General features: G+C 44.7%; 1 protein-coding gene across 1 annotated transcript in view; it reads right to left on the reverse strand.

The window, feature by feature from the left end:
* The window catches only part of LOC147113814 (slit homolog 3 protein-like), a 714,603-nt gene that overhangs the window by 173,658 nt on the left and 528,851 nt on the right, over positions 1-12,094 (reverse strand). The window contains exons 12-13 of the mRNA XM_085995157.1: positions 10,060-10,131; positions 7,992-8,135 (exon numbers count right to left, since the gene is read on the reverse strand). Coding sequence (XP_085851283.1) covers positions 7,992-8,135; positions 10,060-10,131 — 216 coding nt within the window. The remainder of the gene's footprint in view (positions 1-7,991; positions 8,136-10,059; positions 10,132-12,094) is intronic.

Raw genomic sequence — 12,094 nt, forward strand, 5'->3', positions numbered from 1 at the left:
GATTGATAGATTTTTGTTAGTGTTGTGTTTGTACCGCTATACACAACTACATAAAATAATAAAGCAGCAGAGACTGAGAGTAACTTCAAGTGATCTTTACTGGGTAACTGGAACTTCGGCACTGACTATACAAATCGATACGCATCTGTTATATACGCTCGCAACAAAGGATGTACATCCGCAAAACAAAGTAGTCCCATCAATGTTGTATACATTACACTTCCTCCCCCTTTAGTTTAATAGTAGATTAACACAAAATTTCTATAATTAACAGACAGAGCCTGTTTTTACAGTAACCTTTTGGTTTTCTTAAAAGTAACAAAATTCAAATTCCAACATAACATTTTAATTTTGTCAACAGCCCTTTTACAAGTCAAGTCTCTGGGGAGGCCTCCTCTGCCTCTCTGGGTAACGTCTCTCCAGACTCTTTTGTTTTGGGGAATGAGACTGTACAGGTACAGGTGCATCAGATGAGCTATCAGCACAGGTAGAGCTCTCAGCTGTGGATGAGGCTGGTGCTGATGCTGATGAATCAGGAGTGTCCGTTTCCATGTCAGATGAGTCTGGGCGAGGTATAGGGGTGTTTTTCACCTGAACATCCAGAATTTGGTCCACATGACATCTCAAAACGTTCTCTTCCCACATCCACAGTATACATCAGTGGTCCCTCTCTTGTGGATATTATCCCTGGTTGCCACTTTTCCATCCAGAAATCACGAGCAAGAACTGACTGTCCCACACTGAAGCTTCTTGTTGGCTTAGCATTCAAATGTTTGAACTGTTTGTTCTCTACATCACGACGTACATTCGGTTTAAGAAGGTCCATGCGAGATCTCAGGTTCCTGTTCAGAAACATCATCGCTGGAGTCTGATTAGTGGCTGCATGTACTGCGTTCCAATAAGCAAAGAAGAAATTGTCTATCTTGTGTTGCAGTGGTAGATTCTCGCTGTACATTGCTTTGATGGCCTTCTTGAAAGTCTGTACGAATCTTTCTGCCAAGCCATTTGTAGTTGGATGGTACGGGGCAGATGTGTAGTGCTTGATTCCATTTTTCCTCATGAAACCTTGGAATTCGTCAGAGACAAATTGTCGTCCATTGTCTGTGCAGATTTGTTCTGGTAGGCCATTTCTAGCGAACATGGTCCTCAGAACTGAAATGGTCTTTTCAGATGTGGTTAATTTCATTTTAATGACCTCGGGCCATTTGGAATGTGCATCGACTGCAATCAAGAACATGGAGTCCATGAACGGTCCAGCAAAGTCGATGTGCACACATTGCGATGGTGATGAGGGCCATTCCCATGGATGGAGAGGGGCTTGTGGTGGTGCGTTCTGGACCTTTTGACATCCTGAGCAGCTCTTTGTCAGGTCCTCGATCTGTTTGTCAATTTCCGGCCACCACACGTATCCACGAGCAAGGCTTTTCATCTTTACCATACCTAAGTGTCCTTCATGCAGTTCATCTAGCACTCGGTTACGAAGCTTGGGAGGAATCACAACTCGTGAGCCGCACATCAGTGTTCCCCGACACACTGATAATTGCTCCCTCCTAGCTGAGAATGCTGGAAACAATGAGTCACCATGCGCTGGCCATCCCTTCACAGTGATGTCATAAACTTTTGACAATGTAGGGTCATTGCGTGTTTCTCTTTCAATGAGGGAGTTTGTCACTGGTAGCTGCTCAACAATTGTCGTGTGAAATACCTCTGCTGAGTCAACTGTTGTAGTTCTCTCTGAGGTTGGCAGTGGTAAACGTGACAAACCATCGGCGTTGCCATGTTGCTTGGTCCCTTGTATTCAATGTCAAACAGGGGAGCCCCTAGGAAGAGTGACCATCGCTGTAGCCGTTGTGCCGTCATCACTGGAACGCCCTTCCTTGGGTTGAAGATTGAGACGAGAGGCTGGTGGTCAGTTAACAGTGTAAACTGTTGACCATACAAGTAGTGGTTGAATTTCTTGACTCCCCACACAAGGCTGAGGGCCTCTTGGTCAATCTGTGCATAATTGCGTTCAGCTGTAGTCAATGATCTTGAAGCAAAGGCTATTGGTCTTTCTGAGCCGTCTGGGAACTTATGTGACAACACGGCACCAATGCCATGGGGTGAAGCATCACATGCCAGTCGAATAGGTAAGGATGGGTCAAAGTGAGCTAGCACCTCTTCTGAAGTAATGAGTCTTTTACTCTCTTGAAAAGCTTGTTCACAGCTGTCACTCCACTTCCATTGTGACCCTGTCTGTAGCAGTGCATTTAGTGGATGTAACACTGTGGATAGGTTGGGCAAGAACTTGTGATAGTAGTTCACCAGTCCAAGATATGATCTCAACTGAGACACATTTTCAGGTGTTGGTGCATTAATCACAGCTTCAATCTTGTCTGGAGACTTGTGTAAACCGTCCTTGTCAATCACATGTCCACAGTATGAGATTTCCTTTTTGAAAAACTCACACTTGTCTCGGTTCGCTCGGAGCCCATACTCCCGTAACCTGATGAGCACCTGTTCAAGGTTGGAAAGGTGGTCGTTGTCATTCTTGCCAGTAATGATGATGTCATCAAGATAACACTGAGTACCTGGGATCCCCTGCAGGACTTGGTCCATTGCCCTTGGCAAGATTGCAGGAGCTGATGCTATTCCGAATACCAGCCGATTGTACTGGTAAAGGCCTTTGTGCGTATTTATTGTCAGGTGCTTCTTTGATGCATCATCAATTTCCATTTGGAGATAGGCCTGGGCCAAGTCAATCTTTGTGAAGCGTTCCCCTCTTGACAGAGAAGCAAAGATGTCCTCAATGCGAGGCAATGGGTACTGTACTGTGTGGAGGACTGGGTTAACAGTCACTTTAAAGTCTCCACAGATGCGCACTTTTCTTGGCTTTCCTGGTTTTGTGCTGGAGGTTTTCTTCATCACTGGAACTATAGGTGTGGCCCATTCACTCCAATCCACCTTGGACAGGACCCCTAACTGCTCCAAGTTCTCCAGCTCTGCTTCTACTGAAGGGTGAATTGCATAAGGCACTGGTTTGGCCTTGTGGAACTTTGGATTTGCATTCTCCTCAATCTTAATTTTTGCTTTCATGCCCTTAAGTGTTCCTATTCCCTTCTTGAACACTTCCTGAGAGTCAGAGAGTATTTGTGACAGTCTCTCAGGAGTGGTGTTGCTGTCCTCCTTTGCTGACACAAACAGTGCTTGGATGGTGTGCCAATCCAACTGTATTTTCCTGAGCCATTCGCGTCCCAGTAATGGTGGTCCTCCATTTTCCACTACATAGAGGTTCAATTGCGGTATTTTTTTTTCTTTGTATGTCACTGTCACTTTTATTTTACCTTTGGGGCACACTCTTTGTCCTGTGTATGTCTTTAACAGTACTTTAGTTGGCCTTAGCGGTATGTGTGAAAACAGTCGTTTGTAGTCATGTACAGAGATCACTGTTAAAGCTGAGCCTGTGTCCAACTCCATTTTCAGCCTAACTCCTGCCACTTCTGGAGTAACCCATATTATTCTGTGATCCCCTGTCTCTTTCACACAGTGTAGTTTTAGACAAGCCAGATCCTCTTCCTCTGAGTCTGCGTCACTTTTTTCTTTATCTGAACTGTCTTCAGTCACGTGGTGTACCTTCTTGTATCTATCTTTGAAAGGTTTCTTGTTTTCAGTCACTTGATGTACCTTTTTGTTACTCTGTATTGTTATCAGTTTTCGGCTTCTTATTTGCTTTGCAGACTCTTTCAATGTGCCCTCGTCTGCCACATTGTCTGCAGTCTTTATCTTTAAACCAACAGTCATTGTGGTCATGTGACATTTTGCCACAGCGATAGCACTTCTTTTCTTGTTTCAGTGACATTTTATTAGTTGAATATTCCAGGGATTTTTGTTGAATTTCTAAAGCACCACGTGCTGCTGCTTCCATTAATATTGCGATACTCAGAGCCTTCCCCAATGTAAGGTCTTTTTCAGACAGGAGCTTCTTTTGTGTGCTTTCACTTTGCATGCCACACACAATTCTGTCCCTTAATGCGTCTGATAAGTCCACTCCAAATTGGCAATGTTCTGATAATTTGCGCAACTTTGCCAAATATTCAGAAATGCTTTCATTTTTGCTGATTCCATTTATGGAATTTAAATCTTTCGGCTATGAGCAGTGGTTTGGGGCTTAAATGGTCTTGGAGTGTGTCCACTATTTGTTTGAATGTTTTGTTTGCTGGCTTTTCAGGGGTTAATAAACTACGTAGCAGCCCGTATGTCTTTGCGCCCATAACACTCAGCAAAACAGTGGCTTTCTTTTCTACCTCCACTCCGTTAGCCACACAGTACAACTCCACTCTTTCAATGTAAGTTGCCCAGTCTTCAATGCTGCTATCAAATGCTGCAATCGTGCCAATCATCACCATTTTGTTCTTCCAAACCCGTTTTTCTTTCTTTACTAGTTAGCTAGCGTCATGCAAGTCCTGTGCACTTTTCACTTGACTTACGTATCCCCTGCCTAGCTTAGCAAGCGTGCTCCGTTTTCTCTACCTTCTCACTCCTTTCTTCCAAATTTCAGTGTCCTCTGGATGCGATGCCAGAATAGGAAGACGTAGGTTCATAATTCTCGTCGCCAATTTATTGTGTTTGTACCGCTATACACAACTACACAAAATAATAAAGCAGCAGAGACTGAGAGTAACTTCAAGTGATCTTTACTGGGTAACTGGAACTTTGGCACTGACTGTACAAATCGATACGCGTCTGTTATATACGCTCGCAACTAAGGATGTACATCCGCAAAACAAAGTAGTCCCTTCAATGTTGTATACATTACAGTTAGGCTTTTCTTAGGTAAGGGTATTAAGAATTACGGAACCAAGGTGGTTAAATGGAGTTAAGATGCGGATCAGCCATTATCTCATTAAATGGTGGAACAGGCTCGAGGGGCTGAATGGCCTCCTCATGTGCCTATGTTCCTATAGGAATCTTGGGAGACAGGTGATGTCATTAACTGCTGAGAGAGGCCAGTGTGATAGAATCAGGACTGAACACGATGATGTGACTCACAGAGAATGATACCAGGGAGTTCATTTGCAGTTGGGAGGCAAAATAAATAGTCAAATTGAGACTAGGGTACTTCTGTCTGTCATTCCGTCTGTCTGTCTTGAATTAACTCGAAAGTTATAGAGCGTACCTACACGTGCGTTACGTCGAAAGAAAGCTGACGATTCCAGAACCGTCCTAAGCGTATTTACGTTTCGGCCGGACAAAAATTGTTCGCGCGTTATGCAAAAAGCCTTCAAAATTAAACTCATTATCTGCTAAGTAGCATTGATTGACTGACGTCAAGGTCGACCAATCCTGTGCCGGCACGATTGACCAATCCTACAGTTCAGTCGCCTGATGGTTGGCCAATCGCTGCGTCTGTGGGCAGGACTAATGCTTTTCAACTCGGGCATCGGGCAGCCATTGCTTCACTACTTCCAGCTCAAACTCTGCTAATCCAGTTTCGAAAAAGTTAGTATCTCTTTTAAAAATTACATAACATTTACCAAAAACGTTTTATAAGTACTTTCACTTTCATCTTTGAAGCTATTAAAAGGTAGAAATGTTGCCCGGCAGCAGATTCACACAGGGACAGACAGACAGGCCCCAAAGCCTGGGACTCGATTTAAACCGCCCGGCCCAAAATAGCCCTGGCAAAGCCGGGCTCCCCCAGCTAGTGTATAATATGTAGGGTAGTGAATTTCACTGGCCTGATGTTAACACTATATCTACCCTGTGTCATACAAATTCAGCATGCCTTAACGCCCACAGCACAACAACGACATTTTGTCAAGGCTTTTAGCGTCCCTGCATCCCAAACTTGCAATTGAAACGTAATATCGGACTGGTAAGAGGATTAGCTGCTAAGAAAGTTCATAGGCATGGGTGTTTCAAACAACAGTCAGTGCAGTACTACGTGGTGAATTTCAGTGATCCACTCGGAGAGGTCAGATTACAAGCAAAAATGACTCCAGCCTTACTGTCTTGGTTCCTCTGAAACCCTCAATTGGATTGCTGTCTGGTAATTTATCCAGGGGTATGCAGTAACCCTTTGACTACTGAATCATATTGCAACAATGTGTTTTGGGTGGGGGGGGGGGGGGGAGGGAAAGATTTTTTTTTAATAACGGCAACTATTGCCAGTTTTAAACTTATTTTCTTCCCTTCCACCTAATTGGTTGTCTTGCCCCTCAAATGCATCTTCTGTACTTGACCTTCTTTCAGACACCACCAATGTCCACCTGGAACCAGCTGCTAAGAGCTGTGTGGGAATATTAACGATTTGGAGGAGGGGACCGAGTGTAACATATCAAAGTTTGCAGATGATACTAAGATGGGGGGGAAAGTAGTGAGTGAGGAGGACATAAAAAATCTGCAAGGGGACATAGACAGGCTAAGTAAGTGGGCAGAGATTTGGCAAATGGAATACAATACTGGAAAGTGTGAGGTTATGCACTTTGGCAGGAAAAATCATAGAGCAAGTTATTGTCTTAATGGCAAGAAACTGGAAAGTACTGAAGTACAAAGGGATCTGGGGGTCCTGGTGCACGAAACTCAAAAGGTTAGTATGCAGGTGCAGCAAGTGATTAAGAAGGCCAATGGAATGTTGGCTTTCATTGCTAGGGGGATAGAATATAAAAATAGGGAGGTATTGCTTCAGTTGTACAAGGTATTGGTGAGACCGCAACGGGAATACTGCGTACAGTTTTGGTGTCCATACTTAAGAAAGGACATACTTGCTCTCGAGTCAGTACAAAGAAGGTTCACTCGGTTAATCCCGGGGATGAGGGGATGGACATATGAGGAGAGGTTGAGTAGATTGGGACTCTACTCATTGGAGTTCAGAAGAATGAGAGGCAATCTTATTGAAACATATAAGATTGTGAAGGGGTTGGATCGGGTGGATGCGGGGAAGATGTTCCCGATGATGGGTGAAACTAGAACTAGGGGGCATAGTCTTAGAATAAGGGGCTGCTCTTTCAAAACTGAGATGAGGAGGAACTACTTCACTCAGAGGGTGGTAGGTCCATGGAATATGCTGCCCCAAAAAACTGTAGAAGCTACATCATTACATAAATTTAAAACAGAAATAGACAGTTTCCTAGAAGTAAAGGGAATTAAGGGTTACGGGGAGCAGGCAGGAATTTGGACAGGAGTCTAGGTTCGGATCGGTCATGGCCCTGTGGGTAGCGGAGCGGGCCCAGGGGCCGTGTAGCCTGATCCTGCTCCTATTTCGTGTGTCTAATTCTGTTAGATGCAGGAGATGGTTCTGTGATAGTGGATTGGCAGTTAGGATCAGATCAGCCATGATCTTATTGAATGGCGGAGCAGGCTTGAGGGGCCGATTGGCCTACTCCTGCTCCTATTTCTTATGTTATGTTCTTATTATCACCCCAGTGTAAATTCCGACCCCCCACCCCACCCCTCCCCTATTGGGCCTCTGATCAGCACCTCACCACACAATCATGGCTGAGGCTGGGAACTGCGTGGAGGAGGAAGATTTGCAGCTGCAAAGCGATGTGCCAGGGCTCCGTGGTGCTACACATTGGTGCAGGCGTATGCTGTGGCTTCCTGCCACAGAGAACTACAGCCTGCTAATACTGTGAGTCATCAGTTCAGCAAGAAAAGTTTTGTTTTACTTTGCACACAAAGCAAACCATGCCTCTGATCATCCTTACCTGTCCAATGGCCAAGTCCAATGCAGCATTAAAACATTCTATTATGGGGTCATTCCCCATCTGGGCATCCACTACTCTCCCATCCCACCATTCTCAGATTGGGTCTCCTTTATAATCCCATCATACTCTCTCTTCTGCAATCTTAATTGTTCCGTATTGGATCTCATCCATAGTGCCTTTGGTCCCTGCTGAGTCTCTTCTACGACCACACTGTTCCCCTCATCATATAGCTGTGCCCAATCTGTCTCCTTCTCTAACAAAGTGCAGAAAGTGGCAGTTGAATTACCACTAAAACAGAATACATACAGTGTCTGAATGGATCGGAGCGGTGTAAACAGTCCCTTAGCGATGGTCTGTAGCTTGTTGTCATACAGTGAAAGGAGATTGAGGTTCTGCAAGTCCTGGAAGGTGTTCACACGCAAACAGTTAATCTTGTTGGCATTTAGGAGCCTGTAGAGTGAGGAGAGAAACGGCCCCAATTAGATTCTATTCATTTCAGTATGAAGTTAACCATACCTGCATAGACACTAAACTCAGTGCTGTACTATATCACTATCAGACCTGTGCTGTCCAATCACCTGTACAGATTGGTGGTGCATTTCTAGGGGACCCCAAGGGCACGCTGCCCTGGAAAATTTGGAATTTTTACAATCAGGTAAATCATGGTGAATTGCCTTTCAGCAGATCAGCATAAACTTTATGATTGGAGTTCAAGCCATCTCCTCAGTCAGTTCCCTCATCCTGGTACCAGGTGTAAAGTTAGGCTTTGTTGAGCAACATTAGAAAGGGCCCAATTAACTCCTCCTCTCGAGTATAGGGCAATCTTCTATTATTTTGAATCTTGCTTCTTCCAAACTACATTTAATGGATTCACAGTATATCTGAACTCCACAAAATAAAATTTAATGAGGTCTTTGACCAGGGCCAGAAGGCATTTTATTCCAGCCCAAGGTTTTACTGGTGAAAGAGTTGTTATTTCAGTAGCTCAGCAGACCTCCTTGATCAAGGACTCCATTGATGTTTTGAAAAACATTCTTGCTGCATTGCACTGCCTCCCTCAAAGATCAAATCGCTGATGGCAATCATTTTTGCAAAACTGTAGATTCTACCTTCAGTTTGAGTGACTCAGATTGTGTTGCTCCTACACAGTTAATGACATGAATGAAGGATTTTCTATTTGATACAAAAGTTGAAGCTTCTGTTCACAGAGGCACCTCTGGTGCATCTAAGATACTGGAGCTCGGTTTTTAATGGAGACCATGTGTTCTGCTCTTCACTCGCCAGCTGCTTCTCCTGAATTTGTCAAGCAGCTGCAGCTTTTCAAATAGTTCTATCTTACAGGTTAAATAAAACTTGCCAGTGATTACCAAGTTATTGATGCACAATTTGAAACACCGACTGATCGCATGAACTTTGAATTGACTCTGCTTCAGTAGTTGATTTTGGTAAACTGAAAGCTTGGAGAAACTAGCTTAAGTACATGAGGGAGAAAGAAATAGAAGGACATGCTGATAGGGTTAGATAAAATAGTGTGGGAGGAGGCTCATGTGGGGAATAAACGCCGGCACAGACCAGTTGGGCTGAATGTCCTGTTTCTGTGCTGTAAATTCTATGTAAAGCATTCACTGTCCCAATAAAGCTTTACATGAAAAGTTTCCCGTCTCCCTGGTTTTCTGCACCATGCACTGATCTCCAGCTGAGAACATGGATAGCCACCTGCTCAGAATCCTTTGTTGATGTTGCCTTGCAACAGACTGCCAACATGTGCATAACAGAGCCTCCAAGTCACGCTTTCTTCACCTCCCAGTAGGGAAGTGCCTCGCCTGCTCTCGGCTTTGTGTCACCAGCTGCATCAGTAGACTGTTCCCACTTTCTGTATCTGGACCGGGTAAATTATTTTGAAAAATACTTCATCAAGGTGACATCCCGCTTTTCCATTTGAAAGTGTCTCAAGTTCTAAATTGTTTTTCAATTACAACTTTGAACTTGCACTTTGTGGGAGAAATCCCCAAGTTAAAAGGACTTGCACTATAAAAGAAATCGGTAATGTGCTTAAATTGTTTTTTCATATTCTCAATCAGACTGATCAACAGTATTGTATTTTGATGCTATGTTATTTCAGGGAGTTTCAGTCTAGAATGTACTTAACTTCTTTCTTTTTACACGTCTCAAGTTGATTAAAAAGATGTTACTTCCAAGCTCATGGCTAAGGTGGAGTCACAAGCTGGCCAAATTGTGCTTTAAACGGAACATACCATACCTGATTTATTTAATCGTTATGAACAGGCAGCCATTTGCAGCAGCCCTGATGTTACACTGACTGCTGTAGATCGATTTAACTTTATGAATGGAACCAATATGGAACGCTACTCACAGCAGCTGGATCGATATCAGCCCATCGAAGAGGCCCTTGGGGAGTTCGGTAATCTTGTTTCCATAGAGGACACTAAAAAGCACAAGAAAACATATCTGTTAGGCAGCAAGGCTTCACTTCAGAACTGAACTGATTTATTCCTGACTAGCCACCAAAATTATGGATGACACATTTACAATAACAACTTACATTTTTATAACAGCTTGCATTCATATAATGCCCTTAATACAGAAATACATTCCAAGATAGAAAAATATTCAAGAGACGTAAGGAAAAATGGAACCCAAGCCAAGAAGGAAAGATTGGAGGAGTGACCAAGAGTTTGGTCAAAGAGGTGGGTTTTAAGGGGGGGTCTTAAAAGAGGAGAGGGAGATGGAGAAGCAGGAAGGTTTAGAGAGGGAATTCCAGAGTAAGGGGCTTCGGTTGGTTTATGGAGGGTGGGAGGCAATGTTCCCCCTAAGCTGCGCGGCCGCACAGCAATCAGAAGGTCCCATGCCGGCCACTCACCTGCTGTAACGTTGGAAAAGATACTGCCCTGCAAATTTAAAGGGACCGCGCAACTAAAATAAAAATTAGAGGGGATATTGGTGGGAGGCTGCCCAGGAGATCATTGGAGTAATTGGGTCTGGAGGTGACAAAGGTATGAATGCATGTTCCAGTGGCTGATGGGTTGAGGTAGGGGTGGAGGTAGGTGATGTAACAGCTTTGGAATCTTTGTAACAGAGAGACTATAGGATTGGAAACTCAACTCAGTGTCCCACCTAGGCCACACACCTCCCTGGGGCCTCGAGGACAGGATCTATGACTGGCTTCCATTGGGAGGTGCCCACATAGCTCAGTACTCACTTTCCATCTAAACAAATTCCACTCCCCATTTGTCATGGGAAAAGAACACAAAGACCACGATTTACGCTACCATGGCGGGGGATGTCGGTGGCGGGTCTCGGCCCCGCTGCTGGTTCCATCCTGGCCTCCGAAATGACTTTCCGATGATTGCGCTTGTTAAGCCCGCCCAGCGAGTTTCCCGGCTAATTAGAGGAAGTGGGTCTGAGGACATCATTTATGACGTGTCATCAGCCGGTTTCTTTAAAGGGACCATGCCCAAATTTATTTTGACAGTTGTGCTGTCAGTGTTCTACAGCATTGAGGAGCTGCAAACACGGACAAGCACTGCATAGAGGTGCACGGCTGCACCCAGGTTGTCCCATAACTCCTTCCATATGCATTTGGAGGGAGTCACAGCACACAAGGAGGTCCTCTTCCCTTCCCATGGGCGGAAGAGACCTCCCCAGGACACCAACGCAGCCTGGTTGCACATTGCACAGGAGGGCACAAGCAGGGATGTCGTCAGGAGGACCAGGCTGCAGTGGCGCAAACCTTTCAATGATCTCAGATGATCACAAAACATTACTGCAAAGCCACACTCAACCTCATCCTGCTGTGCCACTCATCACATCCCCATCATTCTGCCTTCCTTACCCTACTCCTGCACATCCTTACTCACACCAACTTACCTTGTACCTCCACCCATCCCTCTCTATCTACATTATCACATCCCCATCTCACTTGCCACCCCTCACACTCACCCTCATCCTAGTGCAATCATACCAACTAACAACACACAAGGGTAGGTACTTGGGTGTTTTAGCCAATGTTCATGTAAAGTTTCTGTTAATGTGGAGTCAAACATTGAAATCTTTAATTTCAACACTTTGTGTTCTTGGACAGATTTGTGTGCACCTTTGGAAGTGGCTTAGTGAGTTGCAGTGAATGGTGAGACATAACGGTACCTTCCACAATGCTGATGAGTGTGAAAGGAATGGCTTGGGCATTGCGGGGATGCTTTATGTTGTTGGTGTGGGATGGTGCCAACCTGGCGCATCATGTGGCAGCCAGGCTGTACAGCGTCAAGTGAAGCAAATCTGGCCATTGTGAGGCCATTCCTGGCCTCCCGGGCAGCAATGTGGTTGGGTGCTGATGCCCTGTGTCCTGTGCAGCATCAGGTGATTGTGGAGAAGGTTGGTATTATTGTTGG

The sequence above is a fragment of the Somniosus microcephalus genome, chromosome 8, assembly GCF_052327205.1.
Source record: "Somniosus microcephalus isolate GS21.2 chromosome 8, FLI_Smic_1.0, whole genome shotgun sequence".
Taxonomy (NCBI): domain Eukaryota; kingdom Metazoa; phylum Chordata; class Chondrichthyes; order Squaliformes; family Somniosidae; genus Somniosus; species Somniosus microcephalus.